The sequence below is a fragment of the Macrobrachium nipponense genome, chromosome 24, assembly GCF_015104395.2.
Source record: "Macrobrachium nipponense isolate FS-2020 chromosome 24, ASM1510439v2, whole genome shotgun sequence".
NCBI lineage: Eukaryota > Metazoa > Arthropoda > Malacostraca > Decapoda > Palaemonidae > Macrobrachium > Macrobrachium nipponense.
In genome coordinates, this window is record NC_061091.1 from 29,815,833 (window position 1) to 29,839,497 (window position 23,665).

Sequence of the window (23,665 nt, forward strand, 5' to 3'; positions counted from 1 at the left end):
ATTAATTTGAATTATCTGAACTGTCTTATAGTATAAACATTACAAAGAGCCTTAATTTCCTGTGAAATAAAGGGTTCTTATCTCAGTACACTAATTACCATTTCCGCTGAAATCAACAAAATCATTTGGATACATTTGGAACCGTCATGTCTGGTATGATATTATTCTGGTAGTGTCTGGCGTCTTATGAGATCTAGATGCCTCATACTGGTGTAATAATTTTTCGATTTCGGGGCAAATCAGAGATTTATAAGAGAGAGAGAAAGATATTTTTTTTTTTTTTACAAGACTTGGGACAAAATTTGAGATTTATAACAAGGTCTGTCGTTGGTTTATTGCTCTGTACTGGAAGAGAGAGAGAGAGAGAGAGAGAGAGAGAGAGAGAGAGAGAGAGAGAGAGAGAGAGAGAGAGAGAAGCTATTTTTAAAGCATGGAAAGACACCCAAATAACCTTAAGGTCTTACTGAAGGATGTTTTCAGCGTTCTTTCAGCCGCTAGCTGCAACCGCTATATTTTTAGCCTTTTACTTCACCTCCATTCCCGCTTCCTTTCTTCAATCTTGCTGTCCAACACCTCTAACTGTTACGTCTTGGAGCAGCAGTGGGGGTTTTTCCCCCAGTTCCACATTTAGATCTTTGTACTTCATCTCCTATATTTCCTGGATCTCTTTATATCTTGCTGTCCAACCACTCCAACTCCCTGTGTTCTTTGTCTTCAGAAATGATTGGTCTTAGAAAGGTCCGACTCAGTGCTTGGCTTGACAGCCGAGATTTCGTAAAATCTTGTCGAAGGATTTAGGAATAAAGGAAAGTCAATTTTGAATACTTTATTTCAGTACATTTTTATAGTGATATTTTTGCTTGTACTGCTTCTGGAGTTTAATCCGTGAATTTAGAATGAGAAAACGTGATTTTGATATATTTTCAAATGTATTTTTGGATTTGATGTAACTTTCACTTTTACTGTTTTTCTAATTGAATAATTATTTAAATTTAAAAAATATTGATTTTACGGTTTTCAATTAAACCCTTTTAATTGTAAAAATTACATATATATATATATATATATATATATATATATATATATATATATATATATATATATATATATATATATATATATGGACCTGTTCTTATTTAATTATTAAATTCCTTCTGTCCTGTGCATGCATTTTTTTAAAATGAAATATGAGTTTGGAATCGACTATGTAAAAAAACTGGTAAATAAGACCAGATATGAATAATCCTTATACATATATATATATATATATAGATATTATATATATATATATATATATATATTATTATAGATATATATATATTTTATATATATATATATATATGTATAAGGATTATTCATATCTGGTCTTATTTACCAGTTTTTTTACATAGTCGATTCCAAACTCATATTTCATTTTAAAAAAATGCATGCACAGGACAGAAAAAAATGGAATTTGATAATTAAATAAGAACAGATCCTCCCATAACTTGACCCAATGCATTAAATTTCCAAAACGGACCCAACCACAATAATCGTCCTTTATCTAAACTTTCATCTCCCTATTTATGCATTTGACTTTCTAAGCATTTCACCTTACCCTACTAGTCACTACACAGTAACGTTTTTCGCGTGCCCTAGCGAGCAGTTGAACGCGCCTGGGGGTCTACCCATAGGGGTCATAAGGGTAGTCGTAAGAAGCGTAGGGATCATGTTCTGGGTTGTAGAAGCCTTCGTCAGGATGTCCTCTGGGGTCAGGGATCTCGTGTGTTCTGGTAGGCCTCGGCTCCGTCATGTTTGGGCTGATTGAAAGGAAGCATTAATTTAGAGTTCGAATGGCATGTCACCTTTCAAAGGTTTCAAGTTTAAAGTGATTAAGGGATCTGTTTATTTTTGGTTTTTGTGTGCCAGAAAGGTTTCTTCAAATGTATATCATTGATTGACTGTCAGTTTATAGGTTTAAAGTGCAAAGCGATTAAATGGTTTGTTTATTTTTGGTTTTATAATTAACTGACCTTTCCGTATTCAGGCTTAAAGTTTAGTGGTTAAACGATCTGTTTATTTTTGTTTTTACGTATCAAAAAAGTTTTTATAAATGCACATTATCTTTATTCTTACTTTGGCGCTAGGTTGCTTGTTTGTGATGTAAGAATTTTAATATATTTCTTCATGAAATGATTCTTATATTGAGTAGAATACTTGGCTTAGCAGCCAAAATTTCTTAAAATCATAAATATACCTAGAAAGTCACTCCAGAAGAAATTCAGTATAGATATAACACCAGTCTAGATGAATAAAGATTATTTTTAGAATGTTTTGTAGAGAAATTGTGGATAAAGAAACTGTTAAAGTAACAGTGAAAATGAGAAGTTTTCCAATTTACCTTGAATAGATATAGCACCAATCTGGAAAGCTAAATATTTCTTCTGTGAAAATACTTCAATTGAGAAATTCTGGATAAAGAAGCTGTCAAAGAAACAGTGAGAATTAGAGGTTCCCTGGTCTACCTTGTGTAGATACACCAGTCTAGAAAGCTAAAGATTTCTCTGATAATACTTTCGCAGAGAAATTGTAGATAAACTCTCAAAAGAAGAGTGAGCATTTGAAGTTCTCTGATTTACCTTGGTGTGGTCATGCTCTTCTGTAATTGCTTGAGGTCCTTGAAGATCGGCTCCCCTACGTTGCCACCTCGTCTTATCATCATTCTAGAGCGCCAGAGGGAGTACAGAGGACCCCTGAAGTCGTACCAGTAAAGTCCTGTGTATTCGTGATCTGGGGGAACCGGTCCGTGGAGGTAGCGTCCATTCAGGTTGCTGTGGGTGTAAATTTATTTTATGAATTTTCATTTAATTTGTTTGATGGAGTGAGTCATACACACATCTGTTTGCAAATAGTTTGGTACTTTTCTGAGAGGTGTCTGATTGCTTGCAATTGAAGTTACCCCATCTGCACTATAATACTACTAGATAAATCACTCATTGCCAAAAATGATGAAAATCTATGGTTAGTTCTTCACTGGCTGTTGTTGACTTGTTTGCAACTTGTTTGTGATGTATATGTGACAAGTTTTCAACTAGTTTGTTGCTTTTCTGAGGCAACTGATTGCTTTCAGTTCAAGGTAGTACCTCCCTAGAACTAAAATACCTCTAGATAAATCACTCGCTTCTAAACATGATCAAATTAAAAAATTCTTTTCTCCACTTACAGTCATTGACTTTTTTATAACTTGTTTGTGATATGTATGCAGTATGTTTCCAACATGTGATTATGACATGTTTTACTGTACTGTGGATGCACCCTAACCATTCAGACTTGCTTTCGAAAAGGTAAAATTAGTCACGCAAACAGACACTTTGGAAACCACTAGACAACCCTTCTTGTTGCTTGTTGACTAATATTACAGGTTGCCTACTCTCAGGTCGGTGGAAGTTCAGTTAAATATCTGGTAAATGATTCAACTTGACATTTGTCATGCAAACACAAGTAAACTAACTGACCTCGTGTCACATGCCCGGTACCACCAAGCACCAGCATGGTCTCTTGCACAACTTGCCTCCGGCCATGCGTCATTGTCAACGTCTATGGTGCTGAATCTCCTGCCCACGTGGTATCTGAGGGAGTCCCCTGTTCGGGAAAAAGATTCTCGGGAATTTTGTGGATTTTTCTTGAAGGTGAAACCCAAATTTGGGAATGCTATATTTAATACATACATTTCCAGTGAGTGCTTTCAAATCAAGCATATCCTTTATGTCTTCCTCAAACTCTTGGTGTTGGAAAGGCAGTTTTCATTAATTTAATAATGTGAGTGACAAAACGGTACAATTTCCACAGTAAATGGATTAATTAAGCTTAATCTCACACTGAAACAACTACAGAGTTGATGGGTACCTTTGTAGTACTTGAAAAAAAAATCACTCAATTACCTTGAAGTAAAGTTTAAGCTTCATTTTTGTCCAAAAGAAACTAAATTTTAAGAACGAATGATAGTGATAAAGCTGTAATGACAGCTCTTGTCATTGTTTTAAACCAGAGTAGATTTCATCAGTATAGTAGTGGTTTTTCCCTTACTGTAGCTCTGCATGTGAGTTATTTGCAATAAAATGACCCTAAACTCAACTGGAATATCAAGAATATAACAAAACAAGGATACTTTGCAAGTTATTGCTTGACCTTGTGAACAATTATAGTGTTTTATACAGAAACAAAAGACCACAGGGACAAACCTGCTGAAGCAGATTTGATTTATAAGTGAAATGGGTACATAAATTCAATGTGGTATGTCTGACATTGGCTAGTGACTGGTTCTAGGCTTAAACACTGAAATTTAGAAGCAATGTGTTCAGAACTTTCAAACATGGTCCTGTCGTTTAAATTTCATTCCTTTTCCTGACACCAAATTCAACTTAACAAACATAATGAAACTTAATGGAAATATCAGAAAAACACTTATGTACAAAATGATAAGTTTACTTGAACAATGAAAAGAGTACCTATGAAAACTAAGTAAAAAAAATTATCAAAACGTCATGTAAACATCTCACCTAAATCCCCCCCCCCCCAAAAGGGAGCTCATAAAAGTGAAGGAAAATTCTGTGCAGTAGGACTTATTATACTTCCTCACCACCTCACAGTTATTTGATCTTATAGCCTAATTTAACAGTTACCTGCATCTCCAGTATATTGCCCCAACATCTTGAGAGAATATCCTTCTAGTTCAGAGCCCATTGCAAAAGCGGAGTAGTCTGCATGTGCTTCCAGTTGATCAAAATCAGCTACATCTATCCGCAGCTGTGAGACCTGTAGAACAAACACCATGTCACTGAGTAGTTTAAGTTAGATTTGGGTGTAAAATAGGTCATTTAATGAACAACATAGTCTTGGAAGCTTGAAAGTCAAGTCAATGGCTGCTGTGGGCTTGTTCCGTATGAATAGGGTTCACCTGATTGATAGTAATAATGATAATTCAAATTTCTAGTTTTTATAAACAAAGAAGCAGTTGTCTTACATGCTGGTTCGTAAGGAGGTGAATCTGTTCATTTCCAAGCCAAAATTCGCCTGCCAGGTTACCAAAACCATATTTATAATCAGACCACTCACGAAGGAAGTCCACAGCTCCATCTTCTCGCCGTTGGATAACCTGTAGAAGTTTGATGAAGTTATAAGGATTCTTTTAAATAACTGCATTACCTTAATATTCCCTAAGTGTGCATCTACACTGCAGAAAAATGTCATAGATACACATTTCGGCAACTTGTTGCACACATATCACAGTTGTTGCGGGATCACAAGCTAAAAAAAACAAGTGGCAAATCCCCCCCAACTAAACCTAATCAGTCCAACTGCCAAACTCACTCTCTGTCACACTTTCTTCTTTACACTACAGAATACACGCAGGACAATTGACTTATACCGACACACCAGAAAAAAAAAACACATGTACTTACCAACTACTCCAGATACTCCAGGCTATGCTGTGCTGTCTGCTGGTCAAGGTCACTGAGACACCACCAACCACATGACAAAAATCAAGAACCACAACCCACAACCCAACAACACAACAACAACAACCACCAAGGACCAAAACTCAACAATACAACACCCAAGGACCACAACCCCACAACACAACAACAAACAAGGAACACAACCACAACTCAACAACACAACAAACAACAAGGAACTCAACCACAACTCAACAACTCAGCAAACAACAAGGAACTCAACCACAACAAAGGACCACTGCACAAACAATCACTAACACAAAAAAACAACACAACCATCACAACAGCTCACTAACAACAACCCTCAACAACTCCCAACCATATCAAGAAACCACAACAGCCCCCCAAACAACAACAACCTTCAACCATGACCATTCACAAAACTCACAAGCACAACAAATCCAACACAGGCACAGCAACTCCAAGCAACTAATATCAAACCCAACAACAATCAGCAACAAACCAATAACACACTACTTAAATAACTTCAATGCCCTCACACTTTCCACAGAATGCTCCCAACATTACTGATTGTCACAGCTTCTGACTAAAGACTCCCCAAAAACTGACTCAAAACACAAAACTCTAAACTCCAACAGCACCAGCAGACAACCCAGAACTCACCAACAGCCAATTCAGTCATTAACCATCCAACCGCCAATTACCCTCTCTCTCTCTCTCTCTCTCTCTCCTCTCTCTCTCTCTCTCTCTCTCTCTCTCTCTCACACACACACACACACAGACGTTGTCAAATGAAACTACGTAACTCCTCCATACAGTCAGGTTGAATATAAGTTGTCAACTTGTTTTCAACTTATTTGTGATATACGTGTGATAAGTTTTTTAAATGTTTATGACACTTTTCCACTTTAGTGCCAAGGCACCCTATCCAATGATCTAAGTCAAACCATTTCTCTCTTAGGAATGGAATTGAACATAAGATTTAGGCCAAAGGCCATGCACTGGGCCCCATGAGATCGTTCAGCTCTGAAAGGGAAATTGAGAGCGAAAAGGCTTTAAAGGTTTAACGAGGAAAACCTCGGAGTTGCACTGTGAAACAATTGTTAGGATAAGGTGGAAAAGAAGATGGAAGAAAGAGAATATGAACAGAGATGCAGTCCAAGGAATGGAAGGGGTAGCAGCCAGGGGCCGAAGGGACACTGCAAAGAACCTTAAGTAATGCTTACAGTGCACCGTGTGATTTGCTCTTAAATTGGCAGTTATTGAGAATAACAGTGAATTTGAAAATTTTTTAAAGACCCAGTTACTTACAGTCCATCCACCCCCATCTGTTTCCATGTCACAGTAAACAAAGAAAGGAACTGTTGAGTATATGGGCTGAATTCTGTAGACTCCAGACTTCTTCTTTCCTTTCTGCAGAATCTTCCAGCAGTCCTCAGGCTCTGCATTTCGGACAGAAGCAAAGTTTTGTTACATTTGACATTCTCGTTCTCTGTTTGGTTCAAATTTTTATCTATTTCAAACTTACTAGGCTCTTAGCAAGAAAGGAAGAGCATAAATTAAGAAACAGCATTTTATTAGTAAAGAAAGATCACAATTTTAATTATTTAGACTTATGAATGTTATTATTATTTCATTATTATTATTACTAGCGAAAAGCGTGTGCTATGCTGCGTGGGGCAAGAGGGCAATGGAAGGACTCCCTGTTTAAATGCAGCTGCCTGTTGTGAACTGGGCCCTTCATCTTAAGAAATTCTCTTTGACCACGTGCAAATCAATGTTGCAGTACCTATGGTCATCATTGCCATTATTAAATAATGTGCCCTCAAGGGAATAAAATACAAAATTTCCAAGAAATTGATAAAATGGTAAAAATACTCGTAAACTGACAAAACGTTATAAGTTTTCAAAAAAATTAGCTTCCTCCAAAAACTTCATATCTTATCCGAGGTCTCAGGAAAGACAATAATTACTCTCTTCATCAATGAATTCTGAGAAAAAACAATCTCTCAAGTTCCCAAGGTTGGTTAACTGAACCAGTGCAAAGTACTACACAGAGGCTGATGTCAATAATACGAAATATACTTTCCCTTGAATGAATTCTTGGTATGGGAGAATTTTGATACAAAGTAAGTGATGCAGAATAAAATACAAAAATACAAAAAAATATTTTAATCATCTGGTAAACAAAAATAGAATAATATAGACCATTGGGGTCACACCAGGCCCACTTCCTCAGCCTGGCAGGTAACCTGCCTTCCTCTGGGGAAACAGCCTCTGGGTCAGACCTTTCCCTTCAAGGCTGCCCTCAAGAGACTAGTGAGGCATGGGGGCTTTTTGACCTCATCCTTGAAGTTCTTGGGCCCTCTCCAGACCCGTTTCCCCAGCCTGGCTTCATTCTTGAAGTTCTTTACCCCTCTCCAAGTCCACTTCCCCAGCCTGGTAAAATACCTGCCTTACTACTAGAAAGCAACATCTGGGTCAAACTATTCCCTTCAAGGCTGCCTCCAAGAGACTGTTGGGCTTTGGGGGATTTTGGGACTCATCCTTGAAGTTCTTGGGCCTTTTCCAGGCCGCTTCCCCAGCCTTGCAAAATACCTGCCTTCGTCTGAGGAAGCGGCCTCTGGGTCAGACCCTTTCCTTTCAAGGCTGCCTTCAAGAGACTGGTGATCCTTTGGGGGTTTTGGGCCTCATCCTTGAAGTTATTAGGCCCTTGCTAGGCCCGCTTCCCCAGGCTGGGGGAATACCTGCCTTCCTCCGAGGAAGCAGCCTCTAGAACGAACCCTTCCCTTCAAGGGAGCCCTCAAGAGACTGGTGAGCCTTGGGGGTTTTTGGGCCTTGTCCTTGAATTTCTTGGGCTGTTTCCAGGTTCGCTCGCCCAGGCTGGCAAGATACCTGTCTTCCTCTGAGGAAGCAGCCACTGGGTCAGGGCCTTCCCTTCAAGTCTGTCTTCAAGAGACTGGTGAGCTTTAAGGGATTTTGGACCTCATCCTTGAAATTCTTGGGTATTCTCCAGGCCTGTCCCCCCACCCTAGCAGTATGGCTGTGGTCCTCTGAGAAAGCTGCCAATGGGACAGACCCTTTTTTGGACCTCATCATTGAAGTTCTTGGGTCTCTCCAGGCACTCTTCCCATCCTGGCAGGATAACTGGACTTCTCAGCCTAACAGGATAACTGGCTTTCAGTGAGGAAGCATTCTCTGGATCAGACTCTTCCCTTCAAGGCTAACCCTCAAAAGACTGGCGAACAGTTGTGGCTATTGGGCCTCATCCTTGAAGTTCTTGGGCCATCTCCAGGCCCACTTCCCCAGCTTAGCACAATGCCTGCCTTCCTCCAAGAAAGCAGCTTCTGGATCTGACCCTACCCTTCAAGGCTACCTTCAGGGGCCTGGAGATCCTTGGGGGCTTTTGGTCCATATTCTTGAAATTCTTGGTCCCTCTCTAGGCCCACTTCCCCAGCCTGGCATGATATATACCATCCTCCGAGGAAACAGCCTATGGTTCAGACGCTTCCCTTCAAGGCTGCCCTCAAGAGATTGGCGAGCCTTAGGGTCTTTTGGGCCTCATCCCTAAAGTTCTTGGACTCTCTCCAGGCCCACTTCTTCAGGCATGCAGGATACCTATCTTTCTCTTAGGAGGCAGCCTATGGGTCATACCCTTCCCTTCAAGGTTGCCTTTAAGAGACTGTTGGGCTCGGGGGATTTTAACCCTCTCCAGGTCCACTTCCCCTGCCTGGTAAGATACATGCCTTCCTCTGAGGAAGCAGCCTATGGGTTAGAACCTTTCCTTTCAAGGCTGTCCTCAAGAAACTGACAAGGTTTGGGGGTTTTTGGGTCTCATCTTTGAAGTCATGGAAAGATTCCTGCCTCCCTTCAAGGAGGTATCCTCTGGGTCAGGCCCTTCCCTTCAAAGCTGCCTTCAAGAGACTGGCGAGCTATGGGGGATTTTGGGCCTCATCCTTGAAGTTCTTCTGCCCTCTCCAGGCCTACTTCCCCAGCCTGGTAGGATAACTGCCTTCCTCCAACAAAGTAGCCTCTGTGTCGGTCTGTTCCATTCAAGGCTGCCTTTAAGAGACTGGTGAGCCTGGGGGGCATTTGGGCCTTATCCTTGATGTTCTTGGGCCCTCTTCAAGCCCACTTCCCCAAGCTGGCAGGATACCGACCTTCCTCTGAGTCAGGATCTTCCCTTCAGGGCTGTCCTCAAGAGACTGGCGAACCTTAGAGGCTTTTGGATCTTATCCTTGATGTTACTGAGCCCTCTCCAGGCCAACTTCCCCAGCATGGTAGGATACCTGCCTTCCTCCCAGAAAACAGACTCTGGGTCAGACCCTTCCCTTCCAGGTTGCCATCAAGGAATTAGCAAGTCCTAGTGGCTTTTGGGCCCCATCCTTGAAGTTCTTGGGCCTGCTCCAGGCCCACTTCCCCAGTCTGTCAAGATACATTCCTGCCTCCCAGGAAGCAGACTCTGGGTCAGACCCTTCACTCCAAGGGTGCACCTCAAGAGTCTGGTGAAACATTGTTGCTTTTGGCCTCATCCTTGAAGTTCTTGGGCATTATCCTGAACTGCTTCACAAGCCTGGCAGGATATCTGCCTTCCTCCTAGAAACCAGCCTTTGGGTTGGACCCTTCCCTTCAAATGAGTTCTCAAGAGACTAGTAAGCCTTGGCGGCTTTTGGGCCTTATACTTGAAGTTCTTGGGCCATTGCCAGTCTAGGTTCCCCAACCTGGCAGGATATCTAGCTTCCTCATAGGAAGCAGCCTCTCATTTGGATCATTCCCTGGACACTTCCTTTCAAGGGTTTCCTGAAGAGACTGACGAGTCTTGGGGGCTTCTAGGCCTCATCCTTGAAATTCTTTGACCCTCCCTAGGCCCACTTTCTCAGCCTGGCAGGATACTTGCCTTCCTGCGTGGAGGCAGCTTCTTAGTCAGATCCTTTCTTTCAAGGCTGCCTTTGAGAGACTGGTGATCCATGGGGGCTTTTGGGCCTCATCCTTGAAGTTCTTGGGCCCTCTCCAGGATCACTTCCCCTGCCTGGCAGGATACATGCCTTCCTCTGAGGAAGCAGCCTTTGGTTCAGAACCTTTCCTTTCAAGGCTGTCCTCAAGAAACTGGCGATCCTTAAGGGGTTTTGGGTCTCATCTTTGAAGTTCTTGGGCCTTCTCCTGGCCCACTTCCCCAGCCTGGCAGAATACCAGGCCTCCTGCAAGGAGGTAACCTCTGGGTCAGGCCGTTCCTTTCAAAGCTGCATTACCTTACCTTACCTTACAGACCTTACAGGTCGTTTGGGTTGCCCCAGGTCACACAGTGTGAGGCCCCTCTAATGTCTACCAGAGAATTGCTAATGCATCTTCCAGTATATTTTGTGTCTTCCAGTCTTGGATGGTCTGGGATGCAGCTTAGATATTTGTCGACCTTATTCTTAAATACAAATACACTCACTTCTGATATGTTCCTTAGATGAGCTGGCAATGCATTGAATAGACGCTGCATTATCAATGCTGGTGCGTAGTGGATTAATGTCCTGTGTACTTTCCCTAATTTTCCTGGTATAGTTTTGGGCACTATTAATTTACCTCAGCTTGCTCTTTCTGATATTTTTAGCTCCATGATGTTTTCGGTAATTCCTTCTATCTGTTTTCATGCCTGTATTATCATGTAGCGTTCTCTTTTCCCTTCTAGACTATATAATTTTAAAAATTGTAGTCTTTCCCAGTAGTCAAGATCCTTAACTTCTATTCTTGCTGTAAAGGACTTTTGTACACTCTCTATTTGTGCAATATCTTGTTGGTAGTGATGGTACCATATCATATTGCAATATTCAAGTGGACTATGTACATACATTTCATAAAGCATAATCATGTGTTTGGCTTTTCATAGTTTGAAGTGCTGTAACAATATTCCCACTTTTGCTTTGCATTTTGCCAATAGTTTTCCTATGTGATCATTGCATAACATGTTCCTCTTCAACATCACACCAAGGTCTTTAACTGCTTCCTTATTTGTGATTGTCTCGTTATTAGGTCCCCTATATGCATATTCTTTATCTCCTTAATTTATTCATTCAAATTTATCAGATTTAAATACCGTCCTATTTGCCTCATCACATATTTTGTTTAGGTCTCTTTGTAGCGAGTTCCTATCTTCATCTCAAGTAATTTCTCTACTTATTCTTGTGTCTTCGGCAAAACTACTCACTACCAAGTCCTTCACATTACTGTCTATGTCTGCAATCATAATAACAAACAGCAATGCAGCTAACACTACCTTGTGGCACACCGGATATTACCTTAGCTTCGTTCCATTTCTCATCGTTTGCAATCACTATCTTTTTTCTGTTTTTTAAAAATTCTTTTATCCACCTTCCTACTTTGTTCACAATATTATGTTTTCTAATTTTCTTTGCTAATATATTATGGTCTACCTTGTCAAAAGCTTTTGCAAAGTCTAAGTACACCACATCTCTTTCTTTTTCATTTATCATATTTTTATATCTCATGGTGGGCTAACAGTTGGGTTTATGTACTTTTTCCGGGTGCAAAACCATGTTGTCTTATATTAAACAAATTATTTTTTATTAAATGTTTCATAATATTTTTCTTCATTACCCTTTCATACACTTTCATAGTGATGTTAGACTCACAGGCCTATAATTACTTGATCCACTTTTGAAAGTAAGTGTAATATATGCTAATTTATGTTCATCATAAATCTTACCTGTATCTACAATTGGTCTTAATAATATTGCGAGCGGCTTAGCAATAGAATGAACTGGTTTCTTTAACAATATGGCAGGGACAAGTTCCAGGGGCTTTTGGACCTCATCCTTGAAGTTCTTGGGCCTTCTCCAGGCCACAACTGTTCGCCAAGGCTATCTTAAAGAGATTTGTGAGCTTGGAGGGATTTTTGGCCTCTTCCTTGAAGAACTTTGGCCCTCTCCAGGCGCACTTCCCCAGGCTGGCATGATACCTGCCTTCCTCCAATAAGTAGGCTTTGTGTTGGACTCTTATTTCAGGGCTGCCTTATAGAAACTGGTGAGCCTTGAGGGCTTATGGGCCTTATCCTTGAAGTTCTTGGGCCCTGTCCAGGTCCATTTCCTCAGGCTGGCAGGATGCCTGCCTTCCTCCGAGGAAGCAGTCCGTGAGTCAGACACTTCCCTTCAATGCTGCCCTCAAGACTAGTAAACCTTTGGGCCTTTTGGATCTCATCCTTGGAGTTCTTATGCCCTCTCCAGGCCTGTTTCCCCAGCATGGCAGGATACCTGCCTTCCTATGAGGAAGGAGCCTCTGTGCTGGACTTTCCCTTCAATACTCCCCTCAAGAGACTGGTGAACCTTATGGGCTTTTGGGCCTTATCCTTGAAATTCTTGGGACTTATCCAGGCCTGCCTCCCCAGCCGAGCAGGATACCTGCGGTCCTAGGTCGGACCCCTCCCTTCAAGGCTAACCCTCAAGAGACTAGTGAATATTGGGGGCTATTGGGCCTCATCCTTGAAGTTCTTGGTAATTCTCCAGTACTGTTTCCCCAGCCTGGCAGGATAACTGGCTTCCATTGAGGAAGCAGCCTCTGGGTCGGACTCTTCCCTTCAAGGCTGCCTCAAGAGACTGGCGACCAACGTTGCCATTTTTTCTTCACAACATTGACTTTTAGCAGTGTTATCATACACAATTCTTCTTTTTACGTTAGTTATTATTTAACGGTTAGAATGCTGAAAATTTAATGGTTAAACTGAGTATTTTCCAACATAGAATTATTTTCCGTGACATAAATAAACTACACATCACTACCTTAGCATAAAGTATTTTTGACGAAGAAAAATAAAGGATTTCAATAAAATTCACATGTATAAATGAGCAAGATATGTTTGATAACTTTATTTCCATAATAAAACATGAAAAGGCAAAGTGAAGAATTTTATTCATTGCTGTGGCTATGGTCAGAATATCCACGGAAGGTTGCCATATGTCACTAGAAAGCCACACTAGTAGACGAAATTCCTCGAAATGGCAACACTACTGGCGACTATCAGGGTCTTTTGGGCCTCATCCTTGAAGTCATTGAGCCATCTCCAAGACCCGTTCCTCAGCCTGGCAGATACCTGCCCTCCTCAGAGGAAGCATCCTCTGGGTCTGACCCTTCCCTTAAAGGATCCCTGAAGAGAGTGGGCAGCTTTGAGGGCGTTTAGGCATCATCCATGAAGTTCTTTGTCCCTCTCCAGGCGTACTTCCCCAGCCTGGCATGATATCTGCCTTCCTCCAGGAAAGCAACCTCTGGGTAGGACCCTTCCCTTCAAGGCTGCCCTCAAGGGACTGGTGAGCCTTGGGGGTTTTTGGTCCTCATCCTTGAAGTTTTTGGTCCCTGTCCTGGCCCCATTCCCCAGCTGGGCACAATACCTGCCTTCCTCCAAGGAAGCAGCTTCTGGATCTGACCCTTCCTTTTAAGGCTACCCTCAGGAACCTGGGGATCCTTTGGGGCTTTTGATTCTTATTCTTGAAATTCTTCAGCCCTCTCCAGGCCCACTTCCCCAGCTTGGCATGATATATTCCTGGAAGGAGCCTCTGGTACTGACGCTTCCCTTCAAGGCTGCCATCAAGAGACTGGCAAGGCTTAGGTGCTTTTGGGTCTCATCCTTGAAGTTCTTGGGCCCTCTGCATCCTTGCATGATATCTTTCTTCCTCTGAGGAAGCAACCTCTGGGTCATACTCTTCCCAAGGCTGCCTTCAAAAGACTGGCAAGCTTTGGAGGATTTTGGGTCTCATTATTGAAGTTTTTGGGCCCTCTCCAGGTCCACTTCCCCTGCCTGGTAGGATACATGCCTTCCTCTGAGGAAGCAGCCTCTGGGCTGGAACCTCTCTTTTCAAGGCTGTCCTCAAGAAACTGGCGAGCCTTGGGGTTTTGGGTGTCATCTTTGAAGTACTTGGGTCTTCTCCAGGCCCACTTCCCCAGCCTGGCAGGATACCTGCCTTTCTTCGAGGAGGTAGCCTCTGTGTCAGGCCATTTTCTTCAAAGCTGCCTTCGAGAGATCAGCAAGCTTTGGAGGATTTTCGGCCTCATCCTTGAAGTTCTTCTGCCCTCTCCAGGCGTGCTTCCCCAGTACGGTAGGATACCTGCCTTCCTCCAACGAAGTAGCCTCTGGATTGGACCCTTCCCTTCAAGGCTACCTTTAAGAAATTTGTGAACTTTGGTGGATTTTAGGTCTCATCCTTGTAGTTCTTTGTACCTCTTCCCCAAGCTTGCAGGATACCTACCTTCCTCCTAGGAATCAGCCTCTTCGTCGGAATCTTCTCTTCAGGACTGCCCTCAAGAGACTGGCATGTATTGAGGGCTTTTGGATCTCATCCTTGAAGTTCCTGGACCCTTACCAGGCCCACTTCCCCAGCCTGGTAGGATACTTGCTTTCCTCCCAGGAAACAGACTCTAGGTTGGCCCCTTCCCTTTCAGGCTGTCTTCAAGGAATTGGCAAGTCCTAGGGGATTTTGGGCTTCATCCTTGAAGTTCTTGGGCCCTCTCTAAGCCTGCTTCCCCAGTCTGGCAAGATACCTGCCTTCCTTCCAGGAGGGAGACTCTGGGTCAGACCCTTCCCTTCAAGGCTGCCCTTCACGAGACTGGTGCTTGGGGGCTTTTGGGCCTCATTCTTGAAGTTCTTGGGCATTATCATGGACTGCTTCCCAAGCCTGGCAGGATACCTGTCTTTCTCCTAGAATGCAGCCACCTGGGTTGGACCCTTCCTTCAAGGGAGCCTTTTAAGAGATTGGCAAACCTTGGGGGCTTTTGGGTCTCATCCTTGAAGTTCTTAGGCCCTCTCCAAAGCCCCTTCACCAACCAGGCATGATACCTGCCTTCCTCCAATGAAGCAGCCTCTGGGTCTGACCTCTCCCTTCAAGGCTACCCTCAGGGAACTGGTGATCCTTGGGGGCTTTTGGTCCTCATCCTTGGAGTTCTTTGGACTTTTCCAGGCCCATTTCTCCATCTTGGCAGGACAATGTCAAAAGGAAAACAATATAAAGTAATCTAGTCTACCATAAACTACAATTTCTTTGAAAATCAGAAAATCAGAACTGCATGTGGTAACACTGCTAAAAGCCAATGTTGTAAAGAAAAAATGGCAACGCTGCTCTGCGTTGGACCCTTCTCTTCAAGGCTACCCCTCAAGAGACTGGCAATCCAAGGGAGCTTATGGGCTTCAACCTTGAAGTTCTTGGGCCCTCTCCAGGACTGCTTCCCCTGCCTTGCAGGATACCTGTGTTCCTCTGAGGAAAGAGTCTCTGGGTCAAACCCTTCCCTTCAATGCTACCCGTTAAAAGACTGGTGGACCTTGGGGCTTTCGGGCCTCATCCTTGAAGTTCTTGGGTCCTCTCCATGACCACTTCCCCTGCCTGGCAGGATGCCTGACTTATTCCTAGGAAGCAGCCTCTGTGTATGACCCTTCCCTTCAAGGCTACCTCTCAAGAGACTGGCTAACCTTGGGGACTTTTGCACCTTATCTTTGAAGTTCTTGGGCCCTCTCCAGGACTGTTTCCCTGTCTGGCAGGGTACCTGCCTTCCTCCTAGGAAGCAGCCTCTGTGACTGTCTCTTCTCTTCAAGGGTGCCTCAAGAGACTGGCAAGACTTGTGTGCTTTTGGGCCTCAACCTTGAAGTTCTTGGGCCCTCTCCAGGCCCAATTTCCCAGCCTGGCAGGGTACCTGTGTTCCTCAAGGAAACAGTCTCTGGGTCAGACCCTTCCCTTCAAGGCTACCCCTCAAGAGACTGGTGAACCTTGGGGGCTTTGGGGCCTCATCCTTGAAGTCCTTTGGTCCTGTCCATGATTGCTTCCCCAGCATGGTTGAATGCCTTCCTTCCTCCTAGGAAGCAGCCTCTATGTCTCATTCTTCCCCTTCATCCCTGCCTCAAAAGACTAGAAAGCCTTGTGGGCTTTTGGGCCTCATCCTTGAAGTTCTTGGGCGGTCTCCAGGCCCACTTCACCAGCCTGGCAGGGTACCTGCATTCCTCTGAGGAAGCAGTTTCTGGGTCGTACCCTTTTCCTCAAGGCTAGTCCTCTAGAGATTGGCAAACCTTGAAGTTCTTGGGCCCACTCCAGGACCGCTTCCCTAGCCTGGCTGGATACCTGCCTTCCTCCTTGGAAGCAGCCTCTGGTTTGGACCCTTCCCTTCAAGGCTGCCTCAAGAGACTGGTGTGCTTTGTGGGCTTTTAGGCCTCATACTTGAAGTTCCTTGGCCCTTTCCAGGACCACTTCCCCAGCGTGGCAACATACCTTCCTTCTTTCAAGGAAGTAGCCTCAGGGTCTGACCATTCCCTTCAAGGCTAGCCTCACTAGCCTGGCAATCCTTGTGGGATTTTGGTCCTTATCCTTGAAGTTCTTGAGACATCTCCAGGCCCTTTTCCCCATCCTGACATGGTACCTGCATTATTCTGAGGAAGCAGTTTCTTGATTGTGCCCTTCCTTTGAATGCTAACCTCATCCTTGAAGTTCTTGTGCCCCCTCCATGACTGCTTCCCCAGCCTGGCATGGTACCTGCCTTCCTCCCTGGAAGCAGCCTCTGGGTAAGAAACTTCCTGTCAAGGATGCCCTCAAGAGACTGGTGATCCAAGGGGGCCTTTGGTCCTCATCCTTGAAGTTCTTGGGCCTTCTCCAGGCCCTCTTCACCAGCCTAGCAGGGTAATTGCATTCCTCTGAGGAAGCAGTCTCTGAATCAGGCCCTTGCCCTCAAGAGACTGGCAAGCCTTGTGTGCTTTTGAGCTCATCTTTGAAGTTCTTGGGCCCTCTCCAGGACTGCTTCCCCCGCCTGGGAGGATACCTGCCTTCAGCCTAGGAAGCAGCCTCTGGGTCGGACCCTTCTATTCAAGGCTGCCTGAAGAGACTGGTGAGCCTTGCGGCTTTTGGGCCCCATCCTGAAAGTTCTTGGGGCCTCTCTAGGTCCACTTCCCAAGCCTGACAGGATACCTACCTTCCTTCAAGGAAGCATTGTTTGGGTCTGACCTTTCTTTAAGGATACTCTGAAGTGACTGGTGAGCCTTGGGAACTTTTAGGCCTCATTCTTGGTGTTCATGGCACTCTACATGCCCACTTCTCCTGCCTGGCAAGATACCTACCTTCCCCTTAGTAAGCAGCCCCAGTGTTGGACTATCCCCTTCAAGACTGGCATCAAGAGACTGGAGAGCATTGGGGGCTTTTGGGTCTCATCCTTGAAGTCCTTTGGCCTTCATCAGATCCACTTCCCCAGGCTGGCAGGATGCCTGCCTTCCTTTAAGGAAGTAGCCTCTGGGTTGGACCCTTCCCTTTAAGGCTGCCCTCAAGAGATTGGTGAGTCTTGGGGTTTTTTTGGGCCTCGTCCTAGAGGTTCCTGTGCCCTCTCCAGGTCTGCTTCTCCAGCCTGGCAGGAAGCAGCCTCTGGGTTAGACCTTTGCCTTCAAGTCTGCCCCCAAGAGACTGATGAGTCTTGCTGGCTTCTGTACCCCATCTTTGACTTGAAGTTTTTGGGCCCTCCCCAGGACAACTTCTTCAGCCGTGCAGGATAGCTGCCTTCCTCCAAGGAAACAGCCTCTGGGTCGGACCCTTCATTTCATAGCTGCCCTCAAAAGACTAGGGAGGCTTGGGTGCTTTTGGGCCTCATCCTTGAAGTTCTTGTTTACTCTCCAGGTCCACTCCCCAGCCTGGCAGTATACTTGCCTTACTCCAATGAAGCAGCCTCTTGGTCGTACCCTACCTTTCAGTCCTGCCTTCAAGAGACTGGTGAACCTTGGGGAATTTTAGGCCTCATCCTTGAAGTTCCTGTGTCCTCTACAGACCTGCTTCCCAGTCTGGAGCGGTACCTGCCATCCTCTGAAGAAGCAGCCTCTGGGATGGACCCTTCCCTTCAAGGCTGCCCTCAACAGACTGGCGAGCCTTGATGCCTTTTAGATTTCAATCTTGAAGTTCCTGGACCCTCTCCAGGCCTACTTCCTCATCCTGGCAGGACACCTGCCTTCCTTTGAAGAAGCAGCCTCTGGGTCGGACCCTTCCCCTCAAGGCTGCCCTCAAGAGACTGGCGAGGCTTGCAGGGTATTGGACCTTATCCTTAAAGTTCTTGGTCCATCTCCAGGCCCACTTCCCTAGCTTGGCATGATACCTGCCATCCTCTGAGGAAGCAGGCTCTAAGTTTGACCCTTCCTTTCAAGGCTTCCTCAAGAGACTGACAAGCCTTGTGGGCTTTTGTCCTTATCCTTGAAGTTGTTGGGCCCTCTCCAGACCCACTCCCTCAGCCTGGCAGGATACCTGCCTTCCTCTCAGGAAGCAGTCTCTGGGTCGGACCCTTTCCTTCAAGTTTGCCCTCAAGAGACTGACGAGCCTTGGTTAGAGGGCTTGTGTAGGCAACATTTGGACTCAATCATGAGGATGGCCTTTTTTTCTTGTTTTCTCATCCTCTTCTGAAATTTTCATTGTTATGATGCAGTTTTTTTTTCAGGAAGTTCTATCTTAGCTTCTTTATATTCTCCTTTTGAACAATCTGCGTTTGTATCCAAGTCCCTTTACCATCCTGTTTGCTTTCTGTTTAGGCCCCCATACACTGAACGATTATCTGAACGACTGTCTGTATCGTTCGCAAAAACACCGTGTATGGGCTTGTCTGAATGCAAAAGTGGGTGGAGCTTCGTGACCAGGTTGCTGGCTTGCGACTTAAGTCTGTCATACACAGATTGTTCAATGTATGGGTTTGTCTGCTGATATAACACTATCACGCGAATCTCTTCTAGAGATGATGCCATATCTTCTCGAGACAAAATATTTGTTCAGACTGAAATCGGTGCGGAGATCGTTCATACCAAATGAATAGTGTGTATGTGGGTCGATAACGACAATCATTCAGACAGTCGTTCAGTGTATGGGGGGGGGGGGGGGGCCCTATACACAGCTTTTCAGATGTGACAGTTGCTTTCTCTGAAAGCTTCAAAATGATTTGAAACATCTAGAGATTTTCCTTGCCGATTTTCCTTAGAGACATGCCATTCATGCATGGGCATGCATGAATGGCATGTGTCTCGTTGTTCCAGGAACCAGAGACTGAAGATTCCAAAATTTCTGCAACAAAAATCCCGAAGGTTTTAGATCATTTTGACATTGTGTTAACCAATACCTAGAGTTCTTTTTTTGACATATAAGCAGTTTCTTTTCTTTAACAAGTCACCACTACAATTTTATGGGACTCCCTCTTACTTTATTGATCATCCCTTCGATTTTACCTTGCATCTTCAAAAAGTAATTCTGTGAATCCAAAATCTTTCAAGCAGCTTCTAACACCTCAGGTTCTCTACTTTTTTCTTTGTCAACATTCTTCAGTTTACCTCCACACCAACGTCCTCTTTTCTTTATTCCTTTTCTTTCTTATTTTGAGAGAATAAATGCTCCAAGTGGTAATTCTAGACTTCCAACATCATCTCTCAATCAGTTTATAAAATACTTTGATTTCGTATAAATTCTTCAATTCCTCCATGCCACTGTCTTCTGCTATGCTTGATTATTTCCTTCCTTGTTTCGAATGAAGAACTTGCATCCAAAAGTGACAATAAACAACTCTGGAACTGCTGAATAAGTCCATAATCTCCTGACGATGAGGGAAGGCTTTTGGGAATTCTTGAAGACGTCTTCATGACCCTAGCATCCTTTGAAGCACTCTTTGGCTCTTGAAGCATTTCTGGAGAGTCCAGGGGCATTTCCAAAGGCTTCAGAGCCTAGAGATAATCATGAAGCCTTTGAAAGCCCCAGAAGCCTCAGGAATTCATCTCCATAAAGATGGGATTCCTCCAAAGAAATCTCCTAACCCTTTCATCTCTGATTTCTACTCCATAAACTCTCTTCTTTAGTATTGTGCAAGAAATCCAAAGGCTACAGAACCTGGAGATTATCTTGAAGCCTTTGGAAGCCCCAAAAGCCTCTGGAATTCCAAGAAACCTTCAGAATTTCCAGATTCCCTACAGGGTTGCCGTTTTGAGGAATATTTTCTACTAGTCTGACTTTCTGGTGACATCTGGCAACTCTCCGTGGCTTTTCCACTGAGGAATAAAATTCTTCACTTTGCCTTTTTTATGTTTTATTATGAAAATAAAGTTATAAAACATATCCTGCTTATTTATAGAAATGAATTTTATTGAAATCCTTTATTTTTCTTTGTCAAAAATACTTTATGTTAAGCTAGTGACATGTAGTTTTTTTACGTCATGGAAAATAGTTCTACATCGGAAAATATGCATTCTAACCATTAAATCATAAATAACGTAATAAAAATCAGAACTGCTTATGGTAACACTGCTAAAAGCCAAGTTGTGAGGAAAAAACGGCATCGCTGATTCCCTACCATCACCCCGGGGAGGACAAGAAACATCTGGACAAGATCCACTAGGAAATTATTATTATTATTATTATTATTATTATTATTATTATTATTATGTATTAGTTATTATTATTATTATTATTATTATTATTATTATTATTATTATTATTATTTTATTAAAAGTAATGGCTACTTTAGCAGCGTTACAGTGAAGTAGCCATTACTTTTAATAAAGTATGCTTGAGAGAAAGTCTGCTTCCCAAGTACACTATTATTATTATATTATTATTATTATTATTATTATTATTATTATTATTATTATTATTATTATTATTATTATTATTAATTTCCTTGGCTGTCTTTCTGCCTGGAGACTTCTGGGAATACCGGAGGCTTCTGGTCCTTCCTGGCAATGAAAGGCTTCGATGTGGATCCAACAGGAATCCGTTCAGGAGGTGAAGACAGCTTCACCGAATCCTGGAGTCTAGAATTTAAGATGTTATAATCCAGTACTGCTTCAGGAGCTGAAGACTGCTTCAAAGGATTCTGGAGTCATAAAGACCTCCTAAAAAATACAGGAGGTGGAAGAATTCTGAGCGAAATGATTGCAAAGATATCTCCAGGGTTTTGTCACCGATTTCTTCTCCATAGAATTGTTCTTTTGTACTGTGCAGGAACGGAGTAAGCCTACGCTGTTGAAATTCAAAAGGCTTCTGAGAATTCCGAAGGTTTCTGGTCCTTCCTGGAGATGAGAGGCTTCAAAAGATTTCTTCAGGGGAAGTCCACGTTCTTGAAGGGAAGCGGATCCGACAGGAATCGGTTCAGGAGCTGAAGACAGCTTCACAAGACCCCCTGGAATCTTTTAGGAATTTAAAAGAGTTTCTCCAATAATGGTTCAGGAGGTGGTTCAAAGAATCCTGGAGTTGTGAAGACGTCTTCAGGAATATGTTTTAATCGAATGGGCATTTCTCCAGAAGGTGGAAGAATTCTGGGCGAATGATTCTGAGGACAGATTCTGGATTTCTCCAGAGACAGAAAGCCCTAACTGGCCCGAAATTTTCAACATAAAGTGACCCAGCGGTATATAGTAAAGGTTGCAGATTTTTGGCCGAGCTTTGTCATTTTCGTTTCGAAATGGCCTCTGCAGGTTTTTCTATAAATTCAAGACAAAATTTGGGAACAGCAGGTGAAAAAACTAGTAAATGAGAGTGACAACGAGCATCCGCTAGTTATTATTAATATTATTGAGAAGATGAACCCCGCTCGTATGAAACAAACCCACAAGGGCCAATGACTCGAAATTCAAGCTTCCAACGAATATGGTGTTCGTTTGAAAGAAGTAACAATATGTAATATGAATTACAGAAAGAAGAGGTCAGTTGCTAAAAAAATAAGATAAATGAATCAATAAATCGATAAAAATATAAATTAATTAGAATCGATGAAAGAATTAGGTTAGCAAAACTGACAATTGATGTACACGCATTTTCTCTGAATAGTATTTTGGAATTAAAACGAACTGACACAGTAACCAAAAGAGAAACTCATTCAATAAAATCTGAAGTAAATCCGGTGTAGCTCCTCAGTTTCCCTGAATAAGATTACAGAGTTAAAACGACTTGACAGTTTCCCAAAGTGAAACTTATTCAATAGAACCTGAAGTAAATTCTTTTCAGAATAACATTGCAGTAAAACTTGAAGTAAATTCAGTTTTCAGAATAACATTACAGATTCAAAACGACTTCACGTAGTTTCCCAAAGTGAAACTTATTCAATAAAATCTGAAGTAGATTCAATTTTCAGAATAACATTGCTGAGCAAAACCTACTGGCACAGCTTTCCAACATGAAACTTACTCAGTAAAACTTGAAGTAAATACAGTTTTCAGAATAAAATTACAGATTCAAAACGACTTGACGCAGTTCCCAAAGTGAAACTTATTCTATAAAACCTGAAGTAAATTCAATGTTCAGAATAATAACTGCAGAGCAAAACGAACTAGTACAGCTTTACAACGTGAAACTTATCCATTGAAACATAAAGTAAATTTTAAGTAGTTCCACAATTTCTTACCCTTGTTCGACTGGCCCTGTCTGGCCCGAGGTTGTTGGGCTGGGAACGAGAGTGACTGACGTTGGGACTTCATTTCATTCAGACTTTGTTTCAGATATTGCTTGGTCACCAATCCTTCCTGGAGCTGATTTATTTGGCTGTAAGGAAGTAAAGTACACTTAATACAACATGAACAGTGCAAGGAGATGCCTTATAGTTAATTATGATATAAGCACTTCTAACGTAAACACTGAACCGTAATCCTCATGGAGGGGTAATGCCATCAGTGCACCTCACTAGGTGCAAATTTAAGATTTATTTAAGGTTGCGTGTAAATGCAACCCACTTTTCAGCCTCTTACTTGACCTTCATTCCCACTCCCCATCCCTCATTTTACTGTCCAACTACTCCAACTCCCTCTTTTTCACTATCTGAAAGTGCCACGGTGCTTGTCTTTGTAGCCAAATTTAAATGAGTCGTTGAAAAATAATGCATTTTTAACACAATCTTAGAGATAGTTTAAGAAAATCATGACACCATATATTATGAGTAATCATCATCTGATGATATTGTTTAAACCCGATTTGATGAGTAGGCAACAAATCTTACAGTGATGAACTGAATGATGATTTGAATCACAACAAATAGAAATGTAGGCTGAGTAGGATCTAAAGCAAATTCATATCTGAACTCTCCATTAAACCATTCAATTTTTCACTTAAATGAATAAGTGATTCGTAATTTACATTCATTCTTTCAAATGAAATTATACAAAATAATAAACATTTTTGGTTTAAACCAACAAACTTTAACTTTTAACTTTAAATGACAAAACTTGTAGGTAAATTAGTAGATTA

General features: G+C 42.6%; 1 protein-coding gene across 1 annotated transcript in view; it reads right to left on the reverse strand.

Annotated features, from left to right (window-relative positions):
• Window positions 1–1,391: 1,391 nt before the first annotated feature.
• Window positions 1,392–23,665, reverse strand: part of LOC135202625 (fibrinogen C domain-containing protein 1-B-like) — a 77,578-nt gene continuing 55,304 nt past the window's right edge. Inside the window, exons 7-13 of the mRNA XM_064232125.1 lie at window positions 22,830–22,966; window positions 6,768–6,898; window positions 5,003–5,134; window positions 4,662–4,794; window positions 3,495–3,621; window positions 2,619–2,810; window positions 1,392–1,799 (exon numbers count right to left, since the gene is read on the reverse strand). Coding sequence (XP_064088195.1) covers window positions 1,664–1,799; window positions 2,619–2,810; window positions 3,495–3,621; window positions 4,662–4,794; window positions 5,003–5,134; window positions 6,768–6,898; window positions 22,830–22,966 — 988 coding nt within the window. The 3' untranslated portion in view covers window positions 1,392–1,663. The remainder of the gene's footprint in view (window positions 1,800–2,618; window positions 2,811–3,494; window positions 3,622–4,661; window positions 4,795–5,002; window positions 5,135–6,767; window positions 6,899–22,829; window positions 22,967–23,665) is intronic.